Source organism: Cantharellus anzutake (genome assembly GCF_015039405.1).
Source record: "Cantharellus anzutake strain C23 chromosome Unknown EI90scaffold_84, whole genome shotgun sequence".
Lineage (NCBI taxonomy): Eukaryota > Fungi > Basidiomycota > Agaricomycetes > Cantharellales > Hydnaceae > Cantharellus > Cantharellus anzutake.
In genome coordinates this window covers 293864-319632 of record NW_024067034.1, presented here as the reverse complement: position 1 = coordinate 319632, position 25769 = coordinate 293864, and the positions used below count along the sequence as shown (strand labels likewise).

General features: G+C 48.6%; 1 protein-coding gene across 1 annotated transcript; it reads left to right on the top strand.

Moving 5' to 3' along the window:
* Positions 1 to 15632: 15632 nt before the first annotated feature.
* Positions 15633 to 16145, top strand: EI90DRAFT_2939540 (uncharacterized protein; the record flags this gene model as incomplete). Its single annotated transcript, XM_039055229.1, has 1 exon — positions 15633 to 16145. A coding segment is annotated over one exon (513 nt), but the record flags the coding sequence as incomplete, so codon positions are not given.
* Between the last annotated feature and the right edge of the window lie 9624 nt (positions 16146 to 25769).

Sequence of the window (25769 nt, the reverse complement as noted above, 5' to 3'; positions counted from 1 at the left end):
AAGGGAACCGAATCGGAACGAAGGCATCTGAACAGGAACAAAGGGATGACAGAAGCAGAGCGGTACCGAAGGTCATAAGGCAGAACCTGTGATACGTCTGAAAGGAGGTAAGGAGGGTGAGGCCCAGAGGGGCAGGAGGATGAGGGGAAGTGGGGATGATGACTAACTGGCTAGAATGGGAAGAAGCAGCAGTCCAAATAGGGATGAGGGGGAACGCAAGAAATACATTACAAGCGGCGAAGGTGCTGAAGATGATCCATGAAGCTCGGAGGTTGTGGAGCTTATGGAGGCGGGGTTGAGAGTCCAAGGAATATTGGCAATGGTGTTTACGTAGTATGAGGTCACCAATGCAATGGACTAAGACCGAGGTGGAGTCAAAGTCCGAGGTAGGAACTATGACGGAGGCTCGGAGCAAAGGTAAGAGCGGTGCCTGAGTATGAAGTATGGGTCAGCGGTGGAAGGTCATAACTTGGTGGGAGGTCAGCGGAAGAGGACCAGAGGGAAGAGAGGGGAAGGAAGAGAGGAGAGGTGTCAGATCCGAAGGTGGGTATCAGAGCAGACAGGAGAAGAGTAGGAGGACGATGGAAGGGTGGAGGTGTTGTGAGGAGGGAGCAGGGGAGGGAGTGGAGGAGGGAGTGGAGGAGTGAGCGGAGGAGTAGGAGGAGGGTGGCGAGAGGGGTGGTGTTCGGTCCGAGGTGGTTATCGGAGCGGACGGAGATAGGACAGGAGAGTGATGGAGGAGTGGAGATGGGAGGTGAAGGGTGGTATGGTGCCAGGACCAAAGGTGAATATCGGAACGGACAGCGGTAGGGTAGGATTCCGGAGGTGGGGAAGGAGGAGGTCCAGAAGTCGGGTCGGGATCGGGTATGCACGGATATGACACCTCTTTTGATTTCTCTTATCTACTTATACCTTGTAAATACTTTCAGGGACCTCAGTCTGAAATCAACTAGAGTACCCCCCCTGTCTGGTCTGAGTCTCTCCTTCTGCAAAGGGGGCTTCCCCCCCTCTGAGTCCGTGCTCACGGAGTCCGCGCTCCTCCTACAGGTCCGCTCTGCCTGCAAGTCTTGTTTGAAGTCCGCTGTGAGTGTCAGTCTGTAAATATGGGATCTCCCCCAAACGTCAAGCTCAGGGCACAGCGCTCCACCTGAGTCGCTGAGGCTGCGATCCCACTCTGCTAACCTTGAACAGCGCTTCCAGATGTGCTGCATATTTCCGCCCACATATCCATGCGTGTGCTCCAACAGACCTCTGCATCACCTCCGACCTCAACTCAGACAGAACCCAATCCACCTTCTATCCACCTTCTGACAGTGTTCCGACTCTGACAGTACTTCCAACTCCGACAATATTCCCAGTCTCTGACAACATCCTGCGACATACCTCTAAACCATTCCCTCTCCCATTTCATTTATTGGAGTCACCCAACATCCTTCGGATACGTAACTCCACCTTTGGAGCTACCCACATCCTCCAGTGATCCCACTCACATCATCACAAAGTAGTCACCTTCCATTTATAGTATGACTGTTGTCTTCTTTCCATTCAGTCGGCTAACTTCCTCTTACCCATTTCTCGTTCCCATTCATCCTCCAGCCTTCTACTCCACCCTCCTCAACCCGACACCTCAGTTCCCTGTTAAGGATATCGTTTGGGACCTTTTGGTATCATTCAGCACCTTTCGGTGTTTTCCATTATCACTTGGACTTTGACTAAGGTCCTTCTCTTCCTCCCTCTATATAAATACTTGTAGATTAGAACCCATTGTACCTCAGTTCTAATCTCAACTAAAAGTTACCCCAAGTCCCTCTATGAGTGAATTCCACCCTCTTCCTACAAGATACCTCAGACACATGAAATATATGGACTAACTGAGACGTAATGGAGGCACAGTGCTCCCTCCAAGTCGCTGAGGCCACATCCTTCTTAGAGCCTCTTGTACCACCCAGCAGACCTGGGCTTCCTGGAGAAGCTTCAGTTCACTACCGGAGCTCTCGGATCCCCTCTAGTTGAGCCCCACCTGCATTCGGACTCATGCACATTAGCCTCGTTCGGGGTTTTTGACAGATGGCCAGAAGGTTAAAGACCTTGAGTATGCAGCTGAAGATCCTAACACATCATCTTTCATTCCAAACATGGGTGGTGTTGAGAAATACCTTCAATATCTCAATGAGCATGGTGGTGGGCCAACCAATTTGTGTGAAAATGCTACATACAAAGCCAAGAAGTAATTGTCTTTCTGAATGAACCCTAACTGCTTGTCTGTCATGACCTGGCATATCTGTTGCAAGCGGGCTAGAGATCTAACCCCCTAAATGCAAGCAAATCCGTGGGGAGGGAGTCTGGGATGCCTTAAGCTCATCCTGGATTCGGTCCGGGTGCTAACAAAACAAAAATAATCACAAAAACTCGTTAAGAATTACATACCCCTGGTCTTGCTTGGACAATCGTCAGGGATTCCTTATAATACTCAAGGAGTTAAGCTTAGAATTTCTTTCTACTTGGATCTCTCAGTGCTACAGTCTCTTTTGTAGTCAAAAGGGAGGTCTCTTTTCCATTCCTATGTGTACAGAGCTTTTAAACACATGGAATGGCAATACTGTGGAAAAACAAATGAAAAGAAAATATGAAGTGAAATATTGTTGCTACGGACACCATGTGGACCATTAAGTATGGCTGATAAGTCCAACAGCCGACATGGAAGTTCAATAAAAGAAAGACAGGAGCGATAAGTGGGCCATATCCACTAATAATTGCTGTCCTCCACCAATTTCCACCATCACACCATCCGTCTCTTCCTACCTGTAACACCCCTTCCTGACCTCTCCATTCGATTCCCCGGGTTTGTAGCTTTCTCCCGATACCAAATTTGTCCCAAATGGTTGAGATTTGACCGAGTGGTGGGCATGAGAATCATGAAATTAGGCCTGTGTGCAGGTTTAGACATCCTGGAAAGTGTCCATGAGAGTCCCCATGTCAATTGGATCTTCATACGCATCCTTTGTGATTTTTCTGAATTTTTCTGAGCACTCCAGAGTGCATTTTGGTTGTTTGTTTACTTCGATACGGCTTGTGATTTCCATTTTGGGCCAAAAACCAGTTTCGTGATCTCCTGAAGTACGGATCTCGGCTCTGCTGCACAGGACTTTCGACACTGCCACCCTCATGTGCCTTTCGACATTGTGCGGAATCTCATGGTAAGATGAGAAATCATCACCACCATTGTTCCACAACAGCTGGGTCGATCGGGATGAAATTCGGGGGATCCATATTTATGATTTTTCTCTATTTTCTGAGCTCTTGATCGTCTCTTGGCACCCAATAGTGCTAAGCATACATAGTTTTCAGGCTGGACCAATTCAGTACCAGCACATTATGTGCAATTGTACTCCATAATAAATGAAATAAAATGTTTTTATGCACCATTGGCATTGGTAGGTGATCATCGCATATGGGAAATCCTTAAGGAACATAAAACCACGAAAATACTGGTGATGTAGGGTATAGTAGGTTATCCCACCTACACCATCACTTCCATCAATGCGTCCTAGTGCCACTTGGCCCATCCCACCCACTGCCATCATCATCTGTCCCTCATCTGCACTTTCTCCCCATGCATGCACCTTCCAACCAAGGTTTCCCGTTCGAGTGGTTCATTGTGGCAGGTGGACAGCTTGCTAGATGGCTGGACGGCCTTTTCTCTTTTGTTTGCTTGCGGACTATTGTTCCTCCTTTGCCACTCATTATTTTTTGCTTGCCTTTTGTTGACCAAGTTTGCTGATATTAACCATTTGTCTATTTCTTCATTCATTAATATTTTGCTTGATCTGCCACTCCTTCCAGGCCAGTCCTATTTAGTTAGTTGTGCTTATAATGTGTGTAGGTTACACTGGATGTACCTCAGTTCGTATATTGACTTGGATTTCCCCCCTTGTCTCTTCTCTACATTGTAAGGCTCCTGTCTGAAATTGGGATAACAACGTAAGAACGAAGTGCAGCGCTCCACCTGAGTCACTGAAGCTGAAGTCCCACCCCTCTGACCTTACGAGCCTGGACAACTTCGTGCACCTTGCAGATCATCCGGATATGTGTCCAACATGTTCCTGACAGTTCTTACCTAATGTACTTATAGCTTGCAGAAATCCCAAATTGTTTTTTCCCATCCAATTCTTTCGTTCATCTTTGTGATATCAATGCTCTTCATCCCAGGCCCTTATGGTGTCAGTGCCACTGTCTTTGCAGAACAACTAAGCAGAGCACAGCCAAATATCAGTGCCTATGCTATGTTGGTAATTGGTATCCTCTTCCAAAATGGAGATGTCCTCCATCACCATGCCCTCCAACAACTTGAACTCTATTCCCCCAACTATGCCACAGCATGGTCTAAGTGGGTTGCCAATTACATCTTTGCACATCCAGAGCTTGCTAGCCTTGGACTTCCCCCAAATAGCCAGGAGGAAATCGTCAATCAGGCAGCAAAGGATCCTGATATCTCACATGAGTTCATCCTTCCCTCTGTGTCAGGGTTGTGCATGCTCGCAACAAGGAAAGTCCCCAAAACCTAGTTGATAGCAAAGCTGGGGGACATTGTGAGGTCTTTGGGGTTGCTCAGCACACAAAGCCGTAAGTGATACAAGATGATGTATTTTACGGTGGTGTGTAAGCGGTTACCCGGAGGTTCCCGCTTGTCCACGTGACTATATCTATCTAGTTTACATGTGACTCGGGGTTCGGGGCTATTGCCCTGACATTCTCCCCCCTTGCGTTGCATATGCGACGCATACAAAGTTGATAGTGAATAAAAACAGAATTTTGATAGTTGGTTTACATTGAGTTTGGAATTATCAATGAGTGTTTCTGTTGTCGCCACTTTAAAGTGGGCAATTTTGTACATGTTGGTGAAAGGAAGAGAAGGGGTTTGAATGAGTGTGGGCCGTTACTTTGAAGTGAATGGCGATACATTGGTATCGCAGGGAGAGAAGAAAGAAGTGGTGGAGTTTGTCGAAAATGGATTTCGACCCAAAGGTTGTATTTCTTTGGTGTTCCTCACTTGTTCTGTGAGGGTTCGTGTGTAAGTGGTGTTTACACACGAGCGGTGGTGGGTGTGGGTCTTTTGGCGGAGTGGAGATTTCCGCAATTGTTACTTGCGGTTCCTCGCATACAGTATTGTGTGCGGGGCCTCGAGTTGAGGGGGGTGTTTTCACGGGCGCCTCGATGGCGTATTACCGTGTCACTCTCCTTTCTCTCAAGGGTGGATTCATTGCCCCGGAGGAGGGTTTTCCTCCGGGTTGTTCATCTGGACATCCGATTGCTGCGTCGGATGCGATGACGTAGCCTGGGCTACATTGTCGGGCTGTGGGCTCGACGAAGTGGGTGCTCCCTGGGTGGGAGCGGGTTGTTGTGTTCCTGAGCTGCTTGGCTCAGGTGTAGAGTACGGTAGGTTTACCGTTCTTCCCATGGGGAAGGATGGTCGTTGGGCTGGTTGTCCAGCTCGGAGACTTGCGTCTCTTTCCCGGTGTTTGGAAGCTTTCGCTTCCCGCTCCGCCGTTCTTGCGGCACGTTCCTCAGGAGTCCTGAGTGGTTTGAACTGGGACTTTAAGTAGGCAGCTTTGCCTAGACTTTCCCAGGAGATTTTTCCCTTGTTCTCCGGGGAATTATATTCCTCCGCGAGTCTTGCGATGCTCGGGAGTCCCAAGAAGTATTTCTCGGTTTCCTTCGCTTTTTCGCGAAGGGTTCTGTGTACCTTGCCGCTTTTGAAGGCGGCTTCAGCCTGTTCGTACCAGTGTACGAATTCTTTCCCACTCACGCTTGTCCACCAAGCGTATGCGGCGTCATGCACCGCTTCTGACCCCACTATTCTCCTCATGGGGAAGTTGGGGTCGATTGTTATGTCGACTGGAGCTTCGACTTTGCCGAACTCGTTGAGTTCGGCGGTCTCGTATAGCATGTGGACACTTCCCTGCAGGGTGGCTTGCCCATAGGGTGCTGAGGTACTCAGTGGCCCGCCGCCTCTGGCAGTGGTCCCCGTTTTAGGGTCTGCCGTCGGTTGCCTACCACTCTCCCTCTTCCCCTCGACATGGGTTTGCCCCTCTGAGGGCGGGCCTTTATGCAACCCGGACAGGGTCGCCTGCCCATGGGGTGGCGGGATAGTCGGTGCCCCACCCCTTGATGCGCTAGTCCCCATTTGGGGTCGCGCCTCATGAGGCCCGGAACCGTATCCCCTCCCCCTGACCTGGGAGGCCCCCGTCATGATGGGTTTGGCAGCGAGGTCTGCCAGTGCGCGTGCCTCTCTGAGCTCGCGTTTCAGTAATTCGATCTCCCTTTTTTGGAGATTGACTTCTCTCTCTGCGTCTTTCAGAGAGTCAAAGATGCCCTCAGCATCTCTTCGTGCTCTATTGTATTCGCGCCTCCAGTGGGCGCAATGGTCGCAGGCGTCTTCTGACGCCCTCGAGTTATTAGACCGTGCCCGCTTGGACGGTCTGGACGAGGAGCCGCTGTCGCTCCCTCGTCTCCCTCCTACGAGGGACTTCATTTCTTTCAGCTCCTCACGGAGTTGACCTGTCTGAGCAGCTACTGCTGACGCGATGGCTGATTCCCAGCCTGCATTTGGCTGGGGCGTTGTTGGACCTGGGCCGAATTGGCTAAACCAGGGGTTGATCTGGCCAGGGAAGTTCCCTGGGGAGTATGCCTGGGGCTGCAGCAGCAAATGCTGCCCCTGGAATGGCGCTTGTTGCGCCATCGGTGCAGTTTGCACCGCGTATGGTTGGAAGCCTCTTTGGGGAGGCTGGGGGTGTGCGATGCCTGTTGGCAACGCGGATGGTTGATGGTTCGCAGCACTCATTTGTGCTGCGTGCATCGTGTAATCCATGGCGCTTATCTGCGCCTGGTGTTGTTGTTGTTCTGGGGAGCCTTGCTCCCCGGGTTGTCGTATTTCGATATCCGGCGGTTTGTTTGGATCGAACCAAGGGTTGCCTCCCCCAGAGAACGACATCTCGTCGTTATGTTACTCGTGGCGGTGGGAGGGGTCTTCGTTCTTGTGTGCGTGGGATTTGCCGCGGTTGTGTGTTCTTTTGCACGTGAGCCTGTGGTTCACGTGGTCTAGGCGAGTTGCTTGCCTAGCCCATGTGATTTCTTGTACATGGTGTGGCTGTCCGGGCGAGTTACTCGCCCAGAACTTTCCCACGCTCTTGGCTGTGGGCCATCGTCCCTCGGCTTTACTTCTTCCGCCTCCGTTTTTGGGGGCGTAATAATGCCGAGAGTTCCCTGTCTTCTTTGATAGGGAGTTTTTCTGGTTCCCTTACATTTTGTAAGGTGAGGTACTCGTCCAGGTGGACGAGGTCGTCGCAATTTCCTAGGGGTTCCCATGTGGTGTCCCCTAGTTCCCATTTAACCTTAAACCAGAGTTCGTTGTGAACCCACGCGTGGTTTAGGATTTCGTGAACTACTGCTTCGCGATCAGGGTCTTCCCCAAAATCGTAGAATATGTTTACTTCCCTATTTGGGAAGGTTTCCTGGTCATTCGGCTCGTGAGGTGCTAGCCGGGATACATGGAATCTTGGGTGGATTCCGCGTTGTTCAAGTTGTGGTGGCAACTTGAGGACGTAGTTGGACGTTTCTGGAAATGTTTCCAGGATTTCATAAGGCCCTATGTATAGGGGCTTTAGTTTTCCTGCCCTGCCTTTGGGTAGGTTCAGCTTATCTGTGGATAAGTATGCGAGCTCGCCTTTTTTCAAAGGCGGGTCCGGGCGTCTTTTCTTATTCGCCTGGATTGTTTGAGCAGCGCGATTATGTATTATCGCGTCGTGTGCTGCCATGAGGTTTTCCTTCGCTTTTTGAGCAAAGTCGTTTATTCCCGGGTAGTCCGAGAGTGGTGCTGTTAGGCACATTTTTGGCATATGGCCGTAGATTAATTCGAACGGGGCAAATCCTGTCGATGTGTTCGAGCTCGCATTGATCGCGAATTCCGCCATCGACAGTTTCGCTGCCCAGTCGCGTTGGTCTGGTCTAACCATCGCGCGTAGTATTTGTACTACTTTTTGTATCATTCTTTCCGCTTGGCCGTCGCCTTGCGGGTGGAATGCAGTTGTGAATTTCAACTGTACACCGAGTATTCGGTGTAGTTCGCACCAAAATTTTGACGTGAATTTCGAGTCTCGATCTGATATGATCGAGTGTGGTAGACCGTGGAGTCTTACAACTTCACGAAGAAATACGAATGCTAGTTCTAGTGCGTTCGTTGTTGTTTTTATTGGAATTAGGTGGACGTTGGACGTCAACCTACAGATGATTACCCAGAGGTAATCATATCCCAAGCTTGTTGGGAATGGACCTGTGAAGTCCATGGCTATTGATGACCATGGTGCCTCGGGGGTCGGGAGTGGGTGAAGCATTCCGGGATTTCTCCTGGTGCTTTTCTTGGTTGTTTGGCAAGTTCCGCAAGACCTGCAGAACTTGTGGGTGTCTTTTCTCATCGACTTCCACCAGAAGTGTCGACGGAGGGTTTCCACTGTTTTCTTGGATCCTAGATGTCCAAGTGTTTCGTGGATGCTCTCGAGGATTATTCCCCGAATGGACTTCCTTTCGTAGTTTCCTTTCGGGACTACTATCTGGGTCGTTCCTCCTTCTCCAAGTCGGGTTATCAGTCCGTCTTTTACGGAGAAGTTTTTGAAATTCCCCGGGTTCTCTAGGATTTCCCGGTGGATCTGGCTTTTCAAGTATCCAGATTTTATTGCCTCAATGAGGTCTTTTTCTTCGAATTGTTTTCGAAGGTTCTTTTCTGGAGTTATGATTTCTTCCAGATTTTGGGCGCTCCCCCCTAGAGTTTCCTCTAGGTTATCGCTCCCCCCTAGAGCTTCCTCTAGGGTGTTTTTCGTGCGTATCGCTGCGAGTCTCTTTTTCTCTGAGTTTTTACTCAGGGTACTGCTTAGTAGCAGTTCTTCGTATTCCTCGATTCTGTCAGGAATGATATCTTCTGCATTTTTGTCCAGGTGGATGTCCGCCGACACATAATCGTCGAAATGCAGATCCTCGTCCGTTGACGAGTCGTAGTATCTTGAGAGTGCATCTGCCACTTTGTTTTTGTGGCCTTCCACGTATTTTATTTCGCAATTGAAGCTTGCGAAAAAGGCTTGCCATCTCAGGTGTCTTCCTGAGTTGTGGTTTTTCGCTTTGAAATATTCCAAAGCTTTGTGGTCCGTGATTACTGTGAATTCACGGCCTCCCATGAGGTCGTCTTGCCATCTCATGAGCGCTTCGAGGACACCCAGTGCCTCGAGCTCGTAGGCAAAGTACCTACGTTGTGTGTTGGTGAACTTTTTGGACATGAATGCGGCCGGGCGGCAAGTCTGCCACCTTTCGCCTTGTCCAATTAATGCACCCATGCCCGCTGGGCATGCGTCTGTTATGACCCAGACGTGGAGTTTGGTCCTCTCTTCTTCTGAGAGGCTTTCCGGTGGGTTCCACTGGACGGGCTTCAGGATCGGAGCCCTACATGCTAGACGTTTGATTTCGTCGAAGCATTTCTGGTGGAGTGGTGTCCACCTGAATGTCTGCTTGTTTGAGCAGATTGTTTGCAGTGGTCCTGTGTAACCGCTGACGTTTGGCATGAATATCGATAGATATTCTACCATTCCCAGGAATCTTAGGACTCCTGTGTGGTCTGCTGGCTCTCGCCAGTTGCGGATTTTTTCCATTTTATCCGCTTGAGCGTGGATGCCCTGTTCGTCCACTCGGCTTCCTAGAACGTCTAGGATTGGGGCAAATGGCTGGAATTTTTTCCGGCTTATGTAGAATTTCGCCCCTTTTAGGCGAGTGAATAACCACAATAGTGCTTTATTGTGGTTTTCCACCGAGCTTGTGCTGGTGAATATATCGTCGAACCAGACGTGTAGGCGTCTGCCTACTTCTCCTCGTAGTTCCCAGGTCAGTGCGCGCTGGAAGGTGCAGGGAGCGTTGCAGTCTCCTTGCTGCATCGTGTTCGAGTTGTACGTCCCGTGGGGCGTGGAGAATGTCGTCCTATGGACGTCATCTGGATCCACGCGTATTTGTTCGTACGCGTCCGACATATCGATCTTTGATCGGTATGTTGCTCTGGCAACTGATTCCTGGATCAGTCGCATGTCTGGCATTGGTGTGACGTCGAGGATCGTGTTTGAGTTACGGTTCCTCGCGTCTATTACCGTGCGCAAAGATCCATCTGCTTTGCGGATGCACAGTAGCGGGCATGCTCGCTCGCTGTTCGCAGGATACCACCATCCTGCTTTTACATAGCGATCTATTTTGGTCGCTAGTGCTTCCTGCAGTGCTGCGGGACATCTCGGGGTGTTTTCCCGAAATTTCTTGTTCGGATCCTTCAATGGGATTCGATGGTTCACTTCCCTCAGGGGAGGCATTTCTAATGGCGCTGGCGCCATTACGGTTTCAAATTTTTCTCTCCACCACTCCCTGAGTATTTCGAACTCGGGGTTGTTCATGGAGAGACCTTCCAGGTGTGGTACGTCTGGAAGTTCTAGTCCTTCCGGACTAGGATTGGGCCAACCTTCAGGGTATTTTCTTGTGATTACCCTGAGGTGTGTTTCAGTCCCGCCTCCCTGTCAGGGGGGCTTCTTTTTTGGTTGTTCTCGGGCTCTTGCTCGAGTTTTCCCTCCATGTGATCTCGTCACACGGTCTTCGCTTATTCCAAGGGTGTCTATGTTGCCCTTGTTCGCCGTTCTCACTTTGTGGGACCGGAAGTCTAAGCTTACCTGGTTTTTGTTTAACCAGGGGGCGCCGAAGATGGCGTCATACCTGTCGATGTTAATTACATCGAAGTAGTGTTTTTCTACGTGGCCGTTGATCTCAACGTCCACGTTAGTTCCGAACAGGATCTGTGATCTTGTTCCTTTCGTCCCCATTTGGAGGACGACTGGGTTCTCCAGTTGAAGGATTGGGATGTGGACCGCGCGGACAAAGTCCGGCGATAAAGCGTCCGTTTCGGCTCCACTATCGAATAGCGCATAGGCTTTTATGCCTGCTATTTTTATGTGAGCCGTTAGCGTTCTCTTTGTTGAGAGCGGTCTGTTTACGGGGTATTTTCCCGCGTCTTTTGAGATGCGGAATTTCGCATCAAATAAAGGGGACTGGGTTTCGATGGACTTTTGGTCCTTCTTCCCTTTGTCCTTGTTTTCCTTGGGTACTTTGGTGTATTTCCCCAAGGCGTCTTTTCTTGGTGCTTCCACCAAGGCTTCGGCGACTTTTTCGTCTGCCGTGTTTTCTAACTGGTGTGCTACAGCCAGTTTGATTTTATAATTTATGTCATCGTGGTCGACGACTGACATTGGGCCCATTCTTATGGTCCCAACGTTGACTTCCTCACCCTCTGAGTCAGGTGAGTATTGAGGTCCTTCGTATGGGTCCTCCACTTCGAAGCTTGATGCTTCGGAGTTACCAGAGTTGTTCTCTGGTTTCTCATCTGATGAGCTTTTTGACTCTTCATCTGTTGAGTTCGCGATTTCCATGGCAGCTATACGCCTTGGTTTTTCATCGCTCGTTATATTGTGTCTTGGGCAATCTTTCGTTTGCCCTATTTTGCCGCATTTGCCGCAAATTGGAACTGACTTTTGGTCAGTTTTCCTCGAGTTTTTCGAGGATGTATCCTCTTTCCATCTGGGTTTCAGCTCTTCCGCTTTCTTTCCTGATGGGAGGGCTTTGCCGCGGCTCGTTGTTGCCGTGGTGGTTGTTCGGGTATAGTACCCTGATTTGTAGGCTGAAGACATCTTCAGCCCGTCAATTATCTCGTCTACACGAGATATTGCTTTTAACATCTCCTCATTTGAGGAGAAGTCTGCTCTGATTCTATCATGAGCAATCATTTCCCTCTTCCATTCGAGGGGAATGTAGTTTAAGAACCTGGCGTTAAAGGACGCCTGGTCTGGCGGCGTCACCATTTGGGACGCTGCTTTTGACAGTTCTAAGTAGAACTGTTTTAGGCCTTTTTCCGCTTCGTATTTGACGTTGCGGTATTTCTTTGTCGCGTTCAACGCGGCGGAGGCTTTGATGAAGGTTCTCATCAATATGTTGAGAACCTCGAGGAACATGCCCTCGTCTCCTCTGAGGAGAGTTTCGTCTCGGAGTCTAATTCCGAGGTCAAATGCGGGTCCCCCTAATCCACGAATCAAGCAGTCCAGGTGGACTTCGTCGAATTGGGGACCTTTGCATCCTCGCAAGGCGAGGAATCCCAGTAGCTCTGTGAACCACTGCCAGAACGATTCCATGTCGTTCTCCCCTGACCATTTCTTGTCAGGGAATGCCGGCCCATTCTTTAGGGCTTCTGGCTTCACTCCTTCTGGGTAGGGAGTGAGTATTCTCACTTCGGCCATTCTTATGGCCTTTTCGTACCATTTCTCCAGGTACTCTTCTTGCTCCCCTGCCTTCGCGGGGTCGCTGTCCAATGGAGATCTCTCCTTTGGGGGGGTTTTTGCTGGGGGGAATCTTTCTCGCAGCATTTCTTTGGTTTCAGGCGAATTCGCCTGAAGTTGTATTTGTATTCTCTCATTGTTTTGAGAGGGTATGAATGCGTTACCTCTCTGTTCGAGAGGTCCGTCATAATTGGATGTTTGGCCGAACCTTTGGTACGTGCCAATTCTCCTTCTGATCTCTGAACGATGTCTTCTCTCGGCATCGTCTTCTCCTATCCTTGGGAGAAGGATCTCCTTAGCGTCTCTGTCGAGTCGCTGGTGATATTCCAGTGTGCTTTCACTGGTGGTTCTTTTCGTGAATTTTTCACGAGTTCTATTTATGTCCTGGACCGTGGTCCAGGGGTGTTTATTTGTTTCCTCACTTTTTTGTGAGGAGTTTATTTCCTTCAGCAAATCTGTTTGTTCGCTGATTTTTTCTGTCAACGCATCGATTGCGTTGGCCATTCTTTCTAGAGTTATCTCTAGACGAGCCGTGCTATTATGGTTCGTTTCCTCGATCTTTTTCTGGATCGAGTTTATCGCGTTTATTATGCGCGATTCCTGGTTTTCCAGGAGGAAGTTTGGTTGGGCGAGCAGTGACTCTCCCCAGTTGACATTTCCGCTTCTGGGAGTTCCAGAATGGGTTCTTGGAGTGAACACTCCACGCTCGCTTTGTTTTGGCGAGGCCGTTGCGGAGGGTGCTTCCCTTTCATAGAGGGGTCTGTTCGCTGGTTTCTCCTTATTTTTACGTAAGGCTTCCTCAGCGAACTCCCTCATTTCAGTTCGCCTCCTCCTCATTATCTCGGAGACCTCCTCCGAAGTTGGCGACCTTGCCTTGTCTGGCATGGTGCGTGGGGGTGTAAACAGCAGAGGCTCTTTTGGAGCTTCCACGCTCTGAGAGATCCTGCTCTCAGGGCGTATTTTCGCGCCTTCTCGGGCTTTCAGCCTGAGAAGAAGTTGATCTTCACTTTCCGTCCTCCATTCGGACGGAACCTGGAACAAGTCCAGTAGTTTTTCGGATAGCCGACGCGGGGTTTCTTCCCTTTGTTTCCCTTTGTCTGCCTTTAGGGCTTGACTTGGGGACGTGATTGGGAACTCTAGGGGATAGTGGGGCCCTGGGGTTTCCTGCGGCTCTATCCGATCAGCTTTTTGGGCTGATCGTTCGGCGCTTACGCGTTTTTCGCGCAAGTCGATTACCTCGTGGGGAGGTAAGGGATCTTCCCCAGCTTGGGTTAGATCGGTTTGTTGTGGAGTTCTGGGGGTATTTTGCCCCGCACTTACTCCACGTAAGTTTCTAAAGTCTTCAGGGACCAGCCCTGAAGTGGTTGCTTTTCCCGGATCGCGTTGATCCTCGTCGTCATCTGACGACGGCTTTTGGTTTGAATCTCCCATGATGGGAGATTGCGGTTTCTTAATAAACCGCTCGCTTCTTTTTAACGTCGCTGCAGATGCGACCTTGCCCTTGCGGGCGTGTTTAGGCACCATAAGCGCTTCCGAATCAGATGTTGAGATTTTATAGTTGTGGGTTGTGTTGTAAAACACACCTCATGCACTTAAAAAAGTGTGAGGTCTTTGGGGTTGCTCAGCACACAAAGCCGTAAGTGATACAAGATGATGTATTTTACGGTGGTGTGTAAGCGGTTACCCGGAGGTTCCCGCTTGTCCACGTGACTATATCTATCTAGTTTACATGTGACTCGGGGTTCGGGGCTATTGCCCTGACAGACATGCCCATGCCAGCACATGGTCTTATATACACAGTAGAGGTGGTAACTAGCCAACTAACTAATAACTGGTAGTATCGGATCAAGGAAGATAGAAGATCATGCGGTGTCATAACCAACAGCTGCAGACCGGATCAAACCAGAGATGAAGAAGTGGAAAAGAAGCAGAAGTTGATGGGATCATGGGTCATGTGGCAATGCGCTACTTATGCTAGCGACCTGAAGATGTGCCCTGACACTCTGATCTTCCTATCTCACACCCAGTACTTCTTGGACCAAGTTTTTCTGAATGTCAAGTATGTGGGGGCTATCTCCGACTTACAAGGGGAATGCACTCAATTTACATACTGGAGAATGATGGAGTTAAGCAGGGCTATATGGTGCAGGGGAATTGCAGAGATTGCAATGCAGCACATTTCCCTGATCATTACCACACATGCTTCAATGGGAGGCTGAAAGATGTGTACAACAATGATTGCACCTACCTGCACATTGGGGGAAAGATCTGGGTAAACCGATGTGTGGCAGTGTCCCAGTCCCTTCTGTGCTACACAGCCCACATGTCCTCTGATGCCTTTGCTTCATTCTACAATCAACAACATGCATCAGCATGTGATGGCTTCAAGTTGACTCCAACACATGCTTGGACTTTGTTTGTTTACCATGAGTCCATTCAGATGTGCAAATCACCTGGGGTTCAGCTGGAGAAACCTCAAAACACTACCACTACTCAATTGACAGGTGCTATTGGGTCACATTTCTTTCCTGGGAATGTCAAAATAATCCCCAATGCACTGCAGCATTTCTGTGTGAATTGTTTCCATCCTTTCAGAGTAAAAACTGGCATCTCAAAGGTATCACACAATTTGAATGATGTAGTTCCTGCTGTAGTCACTGGAACACCACTGGTATGTTGCAAGCCTCAATGATTTGACTAACTTGCTGACCATACTGTCTGTGTAGCATCTGGGTGCTGATGTGATTGATGAGACAAGAGGGGTAGATATGGTTTTCATTAATGGTATCAACATGGGCCATTGGCTCTGCTCAATGCCCCTTTGCCCTAATGCACCCATTGATTTTCACTCCAAAAAACTCTGCCATAACCACCAAATGAGCCATGGCCATTGTGGCATTGTTGATTGTCTACAGGAGAGAACCAAAAATCCACCTACTGGAGCATGTTCAGATCCTGATCATCAAAGATGATGGAAGATCTTCTCTCAACTTACTGGGTGAGAGCATATGATGGTTACTGCCACATTATGATGCCAACAGTAGACTGGGGAACAAGCATAGCACAGCAGAGCCATGGGTACTCAATGCTCATCAACTTGCTCAGCAGGATTCAGGGGAACCAGAAGATCCTGAACAAGTTACCCCTCACCACCAGCCAGAAGGCCTTCAGGATAGGGAAGGACAACAAGGTTCTCAAACCTCAAAGCATATATGTCATACATGGAGATATCACCACCTTCACTGCCTTGAGATTGTGACTAGGCCATGTGGATGTGTGATTGCTTGGGCTAAGTTCCCAGTGTCAGAAAGTCCAACCAACATCATTCAGATGAGCACCAATCTATTTCCCACTGCTGACTCTCACCCAACTTATATTGTTGTTGACAAAGCTTGCAGAATCCTTGGTACACTGCTGTCAACTGGTGCTGCAGATACCTGGTTTGCCACTACTCAGTTCCTGGTTGATGCATTCCACTTCAAAAACCATAAAGAAGAGATCAGATGTCAAACATTCTGCAACCCTGCACCAACTGATGGCAGACATCCTAACCTCATCACCCCTATCAAAGGAAAAGATGGTAAAGTAGTTCTCCAGTGTGCCTTCAATACAGAAGCAGCTGAGCAACTCAATTCCTGGTTCCAACTCTATAGTTCACAGCTGAGTCACATGCACCCTAACAATCATGATTTTCTGGTTCATGTTATGCTGACATATTGGCATTTCAATTCCAATAATGCAACATCATAGTATACATATGACTGCCTGCCTGCTTGTAGTGAATCCATGAAATACTTGTAACAGTCAATTGAACAATGTAAATCCTCTAATCATCTGTGCATCATATTCAATCACCCATGCCATGAGCCATAGGGATAGTTACAGCAAAATGGCAGCATTGAGTATCAAATCCTTTTTAACAATGTAAAATAACAAGCATATGGAAGCTTTGCAGAAATGGCCTTGATGGGAGTTCATGAGCATCCATGGGTGTCCATGAGCACCCATGAGCACCCATGAATGCCTATGAATGCCCATGGGTGTCCATGGACACCAATGGGAGCCTGTGACTACCCATGAGTCCAGACCTCCCAAACATGGCAAGGAGGGAACAAGCATGTCTGGACCTTTCCCCAGAAGGGAGGCTGGAGGTAGAGGACGATGTAATGGGTCTATCCAACTAGACTCACACCTCAGGTCTGGGGGGGGGGGGGGTAGGTCTCTCTTTATCTCTAGGGTAGGTATGTGGTCCTTGGGAGTACGATGCTGATACTCTGTGTAACTCTAACTAACTGTCTGTACAGTCGTCATGGAAGAGTCCAATACAAATATAAAAGGAAAGTCACATGCATGAATGAATGAAAATAGTAAGGAAAATAAAGAAAAGGTCATATCTCCTCAACCACTCCACCAAATCCGACGATCTTGGACTCGTCAGAACCACCTCTACAGTCTCTACAGCTCCTACTATTACCACTACTCACCAATCCTAGTCCCCGATGCAGTAGGGGGTGAAGTGTGCAATCAATGTCAGTTTGGCCTGCATGGACTTGTCCCCACAACAACGAGCAGAGGGACTGTGGCCTCAGCGACTCAGAGGGGAGCACTGTGCCAACGTTCAGTAACACTAGTGTTGGGTCCTTAACTTCAGAATGGGGGGGGTGCAAACTCTGGGGGAATCTAGTCATCAATTTTGCACTGAAGTGCCATCAACTATGGTACATGACTTATATACATAATACAAGACAAATGTGAGAAGAAAGGGAAAACCCAAGATGGACTTACCCACTTGCCAGGTTGGTGAGCTTGTGAGAGAATCATCTTATCAAGCACTGTGGAGTGGGTAAATGAAGGGTGTGTTAGAACGTGCAGATTTGGACGACTCCAGAGTGGAATCGGAGACTTAGCGTGGAAGGACCTCGGCCTCAGCAACTCAGGTGGAGCGCTGTGCCATTGCTGGTTGTCTTAGGGGTCCCTAATTTCGGATCTAGCAGAGGGAAAGTCTCTTGGGGGGAATTCATGTCGATTTCGGACTGAGGTTACAAGTTACTATGTACATTGTATATAAGGAGGGGTCCGGAATCAAAAGGAGCGAGGGTAGGACTAAAGGAGACAAAGGGAGATGGAAAGAGGAACAACACCGAGGGTCAAGGGTTTGACTCAATGGTGTTTCTCAAAGGAGGAATGAAGGGCCATGGCCCAAGGAGGAAGGAAGGAGGTTGGGAGTGGGGAATGGCTAGCTGACTGAATAGAAAGGAAGCAGCAGCCCAAATAGGAATGAGGGAGAATAGCGGAACTGAATGGGACAATGCAATAGTTGCAAGGTCCAAGGTAAGTCCGGAAAGTCTGAACTCGGAAGTTAAACTCCGGAATATTGGCAAACATAATTAAATGGAATGAGCTAACCAATACAATGGGTATAAGCGGAGGTGGGGTCAAAGTCCGAGGTCGGAGCTAAGACCGGAGGTTCCGGAGTCGGGAGCATAGGTTTTGCATACTCGTCTGGAAGGTGTCGAGGTTGGGGTCAGACCCGGAATGTCCCGGAGTCGGACTGAAGGTGGTGTCAGAGCCGGAGGTGGGATAACCTCTTGGGAGTCGGCAAGGAGGAGGTGACAGAAGGGAAGTAGGACTCCAGAAGTCAGGTTCGGAGTTCCGGGAGCCCAGAGCGGAGGTCGGGATTGTATGGATATGACAGGGTGGGATTAGTGACAGTTATTGGATAATGGGAAAACCTTTGCAGGGTTGGTGGAGGTCCTAGGAGGATGTTGGTGCTGGAGGAGGAGAGGTGGTGGAGAAGAAGAAGAAAATTTTATTGAACCTAATACTCAGGCCCAGGCTTGTGCAGATAGCAGGTGTGAAGAGCCGCAACGAGATCAGGAGTGTGATCAAGTTCCGAAGCTAAGAGCAAAGAGTATTCCTTGTCAGTACCCTCATAACCTAACCAATGCATGGTATAGATGAGGTTACAACCCCATCTATGGCAGTTGATCTTGGAGTCGAGGATTTCTCCAATCTCGAACTCAGGTTGTCTGTCGATCACAATCGGTGGAGGTGGAGGTTGGTTGTGGTTTGGAATGACATTAGGAGTGGCTGGTTCGATTTGAGACACATGGAAGACTGGGTGAATGCTCTCATGGACTCAGGGAGGTGAAGCGTGATGGAGTGGCTACCCATGTGGGCAATGATCTCAAAGGGGCTGAGATTCTTCTCAGACAACTTCCTTGAAGGTCTGGTGGAATGGAAGTACTTGGCCTTGATTTAGACCAAAGTACTGACCTCAAAATCAGGGGCTGGGATGTGCCTAGCATCGGCTGGACCCTGATATCAGATCTGGGCATTGTAGGCAGGAATCTCTGCTACCATACAAACAAGCCCAGAAATCGCTATCCTGACACCCTGACAAACACCCTGTACCCGAGGCACTTTATACACGGTCTCAGATACCCTTTCTACCATTTTCCTATTTTTCCCAATTTTTCCGATGCATTTCCAGCCCTACAGTCAAGATTCCCACGCCTGTCAATGTAGTGGCCACCCAATTCCAGGCATATCTCAAGAACCACTGGATGGATTTGGATGAAATTAGTACCATTGGAAAGCTACGAGCGAGGAGAGTCCATTCGGACGGCGGGAGAAGGTTGTTGGATGCTCAATTAGGAGGGATACTATTTCCATCATTCAGTTTATTGTTTCTGATATTGTTTTCATTGCTTTTATTTGTATTTCCTTATAGCACACATTGTCATGTATGGTACAAAGGACTCCCCCGATGAGAAGGGACACCCCCACCAAGTAACAAGTTGTTTGATAAGTTTAGTGATGCCAGAGGGTGACATACGAGTTTATACAGTGTCTCTGACTCCTGACGACTGTCCAAGAAGGACCAGGAGTGAGTACTGATTTAGTGAGATTTTGTTGATTGTTTTCTAGCACCCGGACCATGGCACAGTGAAGACAGATCTCGCTCTGGATGGATGGAGAGGTTTGGATAGTAGCCCTTATTGGTGAAGAAAGGGGAGATGCCAGTGGTTGCGCTGGGAGCATTATTGTAGGCAAACTCTGCAAGAGGCAAGAGCTCAGCCCAATTATCCTGCTGATAATTGCAATAGATGCACAAGGACTGTTCTAGCTTCTGGTTCATATGCTCAGTTTGTCTGTCTCCTTCCAGGTGATAACCAGAGGTGAAGTGAAGGTGGATGTCAAGGGCTTTACCAAGAAGTGTGAAATGAACTCTGGACCTGGAAGGAACTCCGTGTTTGGAAAACACGTGGAGGAGGAACAACTTCACCAGCTCTGGTGAGGTGATGGTTGTTGGAGAACAGCACGCAAGTGCAGCCAGGTGAGTTTGTACAGCCACATTCCCACGGCTGAGCAAGGAATTCGTCTGGCTGGCCAACTAATATTTTCACTTTTGTATTCATTTCGGACTACTCCACTCCCAAACTACATGGGAATTTCCATTCATTCAATTCCTTTTTCCCTCAGTTCTCTTTTGCATATTTGCTTGAGACTGAGGTTAGTAACACCACATTCTTTAGTTTCATTCTAAATTTATATTCTGTATATTACCTTTAGTTGCCATGCTTTACTAGGTAATATAATAACAGTTCTCTTTCACATATTTGCTTGAGACTGAGTTGCCATGCTTTACTAGCAATTCAATCTGCACTCAATGGTATCGTATGTGGGGATGAAGATGCATTGCTTCGATAAGTGATCCACAACGACCAGCATGGAAGTGAAACCGGAGGAGGAGGGGAGTTGTTCTATGATATGGAGTTCCAAGGACGTTTGGGGATGGGGAGTTGTTTCAACAAGCTGAAAGGCTTGTGACAAGGGACCTTGGCACAGGCACATGATGTACAAGATGAGACATAATTCTTGACGAAGGTGCAGATTCTGGGCCAGGTGTAATCTCGATGAATCAGATCCAGCATCCGATTCTGGCCAAAGTGGCCTGAAAGCGGATGATCATGTTTATTATGCCAGATCCGAAGTCGGAGATCATTCAGGTCAGGAACATAGATGCAGTGGTCCAGCCTCAACAGGCCTTCAGCATCTAGTGACCAACAAGAGTCAGGAGGCATGGGAGAGGAGAGATGTGAAGATACAAAAGTATCCAAGGGGAGTGTGGAGATGATGTCCATGTGTAGTGTCTCTGTATCGACCATGGAACTAGCTTTGATAATGGAAGCAGCCAGATAGGTAGTGTCATATCCATCCATGGCCATCGACTTCCACTACCTCCAATCTCTCTGGACTACCTCCGCTCCTTCCTCACTAACCTTGGAGCTCCCATATTCCATAATCACCTCCGCTTCCCTCGATGGTCACCACCCCCTCTTTTCAATATATTACCTATGCCTCCCTAAGTACGGAGCCCCAAAGGTTTCCGGACAGCTCCAATGTCCACTAGCGCACTCCTGCCTCCGCTGGGCAATTCACTCGCTTGCCCTGCAAGCCCACCTTTGGGCCTATCCCTCCTTTCCGTTTCTGGGTTATCGCCTGCCATTCCACTAACCCCGTAACCCAACTTGTTGGTAATATTCAATCAGCTAATGTTTAACTCCATTAGCTCTGCTCCACTTGGCCCCACCATTTACAGGCCCGCCCTTGTTGTAACTATATATACTAAACTTGTACATAGGTTACACCTCAGTAATAAAATCGACTAGAGTTGACCCCCTTTAGTTCTCGTTGCCAGTAAGTAAATTAGGGCATGGATGTGTAACTTGGCACAGCGCTCCTGGCATAAGTTGCTGAGGCCAAAGCCCTCCACCTTGGAGACATTCCTTCATCTCGATCTGGTCTCTGACAGGTAGCTTGTAGGGACGATGTGAGAAATTCTGATGAAAAAATGGGCCTGAAGTTCTGTGGACTGACACAAGCATAGTCCATGTCCCCTTCTTTGGGATAGACATCCCAACGTCTAGTCAACACATCAGGTTTGGCACCGAGTTTTCCAGGACGGAAGTGGACTATCATGTTGAATTGTGATAGAAACTCAGACCAACGGGCTTGACGCTGCATCAGGAGCTTCGTAGTGGAGACGTATTTGAGGTTCTTGTGATCAGTGACAATGTCAATTGGATCTCCAGATCCTTCTAAGTAATGATGCCAACCTTTAAATGCCTCATGTATTGCAAGGAGCTCCTTATCATGGGTGTCATAATTCAACTCTGGCAGGGACAATGTACGTGAGCGAAAAGTGACAGGGCATATCTCACCATCAGAACAATGGATGGAGAGGATCCCTGATACTGCATAATCGGAGGCATCTGTCTCCATGATGAGTGGAGCATCAGGCACCCAATGAGTAAGGATGGGGCAGAGGTGAAGGCATCTTTAAGAAGACGGAAAGCGGAGTGACATTCATCAGAGAAGAGCCACATCAAGGGCACTACAATGTCAGAATACTTGTGGATGAAATGCTGATAGAAGTTTGTGAAGCCAAGGAAGGACTGGATGTCCTTAACCTTACAGGGTGTCAGGGACTCGTCTGGGGTCAAGGAAGCCCAGGCTGAGAGCCTGGCAGGGGGCAGATTGGGCGTGCATACTGACAGGCCCGATGCGGGAAAATGGTCCCTGGCCACTTAGACTGAAGTGGAAAGGTGTTATTGTTATTAAAAGGGGAATGCTATACTACTTACCTGAAGTGGAAAGGTGAGAAGAAGGCTACTTCTTTGGTTCCCACTTCAGGTATCTTTATGTACATGCGGCTTGGGTCACATGATGGATGCCACATCACCCTCGCACACAGCTGTAACCACCCGGGTGTCTCTGTGGGAGATCCTGAGGGCATCCAGTGTGAGCATGCATGCTGGGCACAGTGGGAAGTCACCTGGGGTGCCTGGACTGGGTGTGCTGTAACGGGTCTATTGCCTAGACTCGAGACAGAGAGAAGGGGGAGGGTGGTAGTGTGTGCGGGTGTGGTTCGTGGGGCTGGGTTTTGGTCCTGGGGCGCTACCGGGTCTGCTAGAACCTCAAACAAACACTCACCTACGTCTCTCTTGGACGTCAAGGCTGAGGATTCTGATAAGAGGGGTCTTAGACGTAAGCAAGTAACTCAGGGGAGGCGTTAGAGTCGTGGATGGCGTCTTTGCCACTTGGATGCAACTTCTGCTTTCTCTTTCATGGGTCTATTCAGTACTAACTTGTTATGTACAAGCTGTTATCTAGTTTATATATGTTTGAAATGGAATGAATGGACTGGGGGAATGTAAACGGGCCGTTAGGCAACCGTAAATGATGAATATCCAATTGGGAACAAAGAAACAATAAAAGAAATATGAATGAATGGGGAAAATGTGACAACGGGTCCGAAATGGGAATTGTGAAAATTAACTCCGCAACAGTTCGCCACAGCGCCCGCCTATCCTCCCGTCAGCAACCTCCTCGTCTCCAGCTTTTCAACGAGCCCTTATTCATCCCAATTGGTGCAGTACTTCTTGAGATGTGGCCATTGACAGGTGCTGTCAAGACCATGTGAGACTATACTCCATGCTGAATCATCCAGGTATGGGATTGCCATTCTGGGAAATGCTCCGGGGGTGAAGAAGGATGGTAGAGCATCACCAACGGGTAGAAAAATGGCTGGGTTGTATGTGTGGTTATGGAGATCTGGAGAGGGGGTGAAATTAGCAGCGTGGTTGGGCGTGGGAATTTGGCTTGGGGCTGTCGGGAATGATGGGGAAAATAAGGAAAAATATGGAGTGAGTGTATGGAGTGTTGGATAGTGATAGAATGAGTATCGGGAGCGTCAGCGGAGATGTACTGCGTGTTGGTGACCAAATTCCGCAGAATCCGACTTTTTGCGGTACACGGAGTTGTCCCCACAACAGCGCCATGGGCATGCTGCAAATGGGTCAATGGTACATTGGTATAAAGAAAGGTCATCCATGTGAAATAAAGAGAGAATAAAGAAGAAGTAAAATAGGAAGAAAGTGAGGAAGCAGGGATGAGGAGAGAGAAGGAAGAGAGGGGAGGTGAGGGGGGTGGACAGCGGGGTACCAGGTCAGGTGGGGCTGGGTGGAGCTGGGTCAGGCGGGTGTGCCCTGACATGGGGCTCAGGCCAGTCCTGACAGCCTTAACCTTCTCCACGGACATGGTGAGTCCAGCTGGAGATAAGCAGTAGCCAAGATACTCCATGTATTGGTGTGGAATTCGCATTTCTTCAGATTGGCATAGAGGCCGTTAGCACAGAGTCTCCGGAGAACCCCACAGACATGCTCCTGGTGAGAAGCAATGTCCTTGGAATAAGTGAGGATATCATCCAGATACACAACCACGGAAATGTCCAAGAGGTCAGCAAAGATCATGTTGACGAATTGTTGGAAGGCTGCAGGGGCATTAGTCAGACCAAATGGCATGACTAGCCATTTGTAGGATCCATAGCAGGTGTGAAATGAAGTCTTCCACTCGTCGCCTGCAGCAATACAGACCAAGTGGTATGCATGGTGGAGGTTGAGTTGAGTGTAGACTTTGGCATGGCTAGGAGCATCAAGGAGGTCTGATATGTGGGGAAGCGGATAACAATCCTTCTTCATGATCTTGTTCAGTCCTTGGAAGTCAATGCAAAGGCAGAGCAAGCTGTCCTTCTTGTGGACAAAGAGAACTGGTGCTGCATGGGAGGATGTAGCAGGGTGGATGAAACCAGAAGCTAAGTGTTCCTCCAAGAACATGCAAGAGCTTCAAGTTCCAGGGGAGAGAGAGAGAGAGTAAAGGGTTCCTAGGGTGGTGATGTGCCTTCCTCAAGGTTGATCTTTAAGTCGTATTCATGATGCAGCACTAGTATAGAGGTTTTGCTCTTGCTAAACACATCTGCAAATTTGTGGTACTGCTCTGGAACAGCCTAAAGGTCAACAATTTTGGGGGCTGAAGAAGCAGCATGGAGCTTAGCTTCTAACAGGAGTGTGCTCAGGCTATATGAAGTAGAACCTTTGAGTTTGCACAACTTCGCAAATGCAGAGCGGCTAATGAACTTGATGGAGGGAGCCTGGCAGTCAGATGCAATTGGTGTAATTGGAGTAGTGGAGTCAAAAGGTGGAATAGGTTCCAGATGCGACAGAGGGGGTGCATGCAGAGGCAGGACTGGTATGTTTGGAGATTCGGAATGAGATATCTTTACCCAGTCAATCAACGGATTGTGGCAGGTGAGCCAGTTGTGTCCTAGAACCATGGAACAAGTACCATCCAATGAGGTGACGTAGAAATTTGTCTGGGTGATGTTACCAGAAGCAAAATGGAGTTTTATGTCCACTGTTTTAGTGATGACAGAATTTGTGGTCCTGTCAAACAAGAGAGACAAAGGTAAAACCGGATAGGTTGACAGGTTGTTTTTATTCACAAACTTTTCATCAATGAAACAATCTGATGATCCTGAATCAATGAGAGCTTGGTGTTGCTCATCAGGGGTGTTTTTATTAATAGGAGGGACAGAAGTAATGGACAAAGGAGAAAGAGGAAGTGAGGACAAAGAATTTGGAGCAACAGATGATGAAGGAGGTAGACCATTTGGAGAAAACAGTTTTCCTGGATCAACAACAGATGGGAGAGACAGAGGAGGAGAGAGTAGACCATTTTCAGAAAAAAGAGAAGAAGAAAAAGGGACGAAAGAGATGGGACTGGTGAGGGAGGATGTTTTGGATATTAAGGCAGCACTTAAGCAAACCTCTTTGATAGCATGCAAGGGAGTAATGCAACCCCAGGTTCATGCTGAGTCTGCGGAGTCACAAACTAATTTTTTGGCTATACAGGAGGAGCCATAGAGCGCACAGTTTGGGCAATTTGTGCCTTAGAAGCATGAGAAGATGATTTTGGGCAGTCCTTGACCATGTGGCCAGACACACCACAAAACATACAAAGATTCCCATTGAAACAGCGCTTACGCTCTTCCGGCGTTAGCTTGCCATTCTCACCGAGTTTTGAAGAGAGGTCCAGTTTGGCTGTGGGGTGTCCTTCAGACTTCTTATGGTCTTTAGGAGGCTTTGCAACCACAGCAGAGGTGGAGGTGGAGGGAGTAGAGGAAGGATGGAAGGAAGTACTTGCCGATTGAGATGCAGCAGACTTGTCGAAGGTAGTGGTGGAGGAGGGTGGAGGTCTAACATGTTGTCCAGCTTCAGCCTTACGCTTCCAATATCGCATGTTGAACATCTGTGCGAGTTTTCGGAGGGCAGAAAGTGAAGTAGGTTTGGTGACATGTGAGAAATCGTCCTTGAGACACTCTGGCAGTCCGTCGTAAAAGAACCAATGAAGTGCAGGCTCGCCATAACCATGCAACTGTGTAGCATATCAACAATGTACTTGTTTATGTGATGTTCATCTTTCATACTCAACTGGAGGATCTCATCTTCAGCCCCATTGGATTATGGGGGC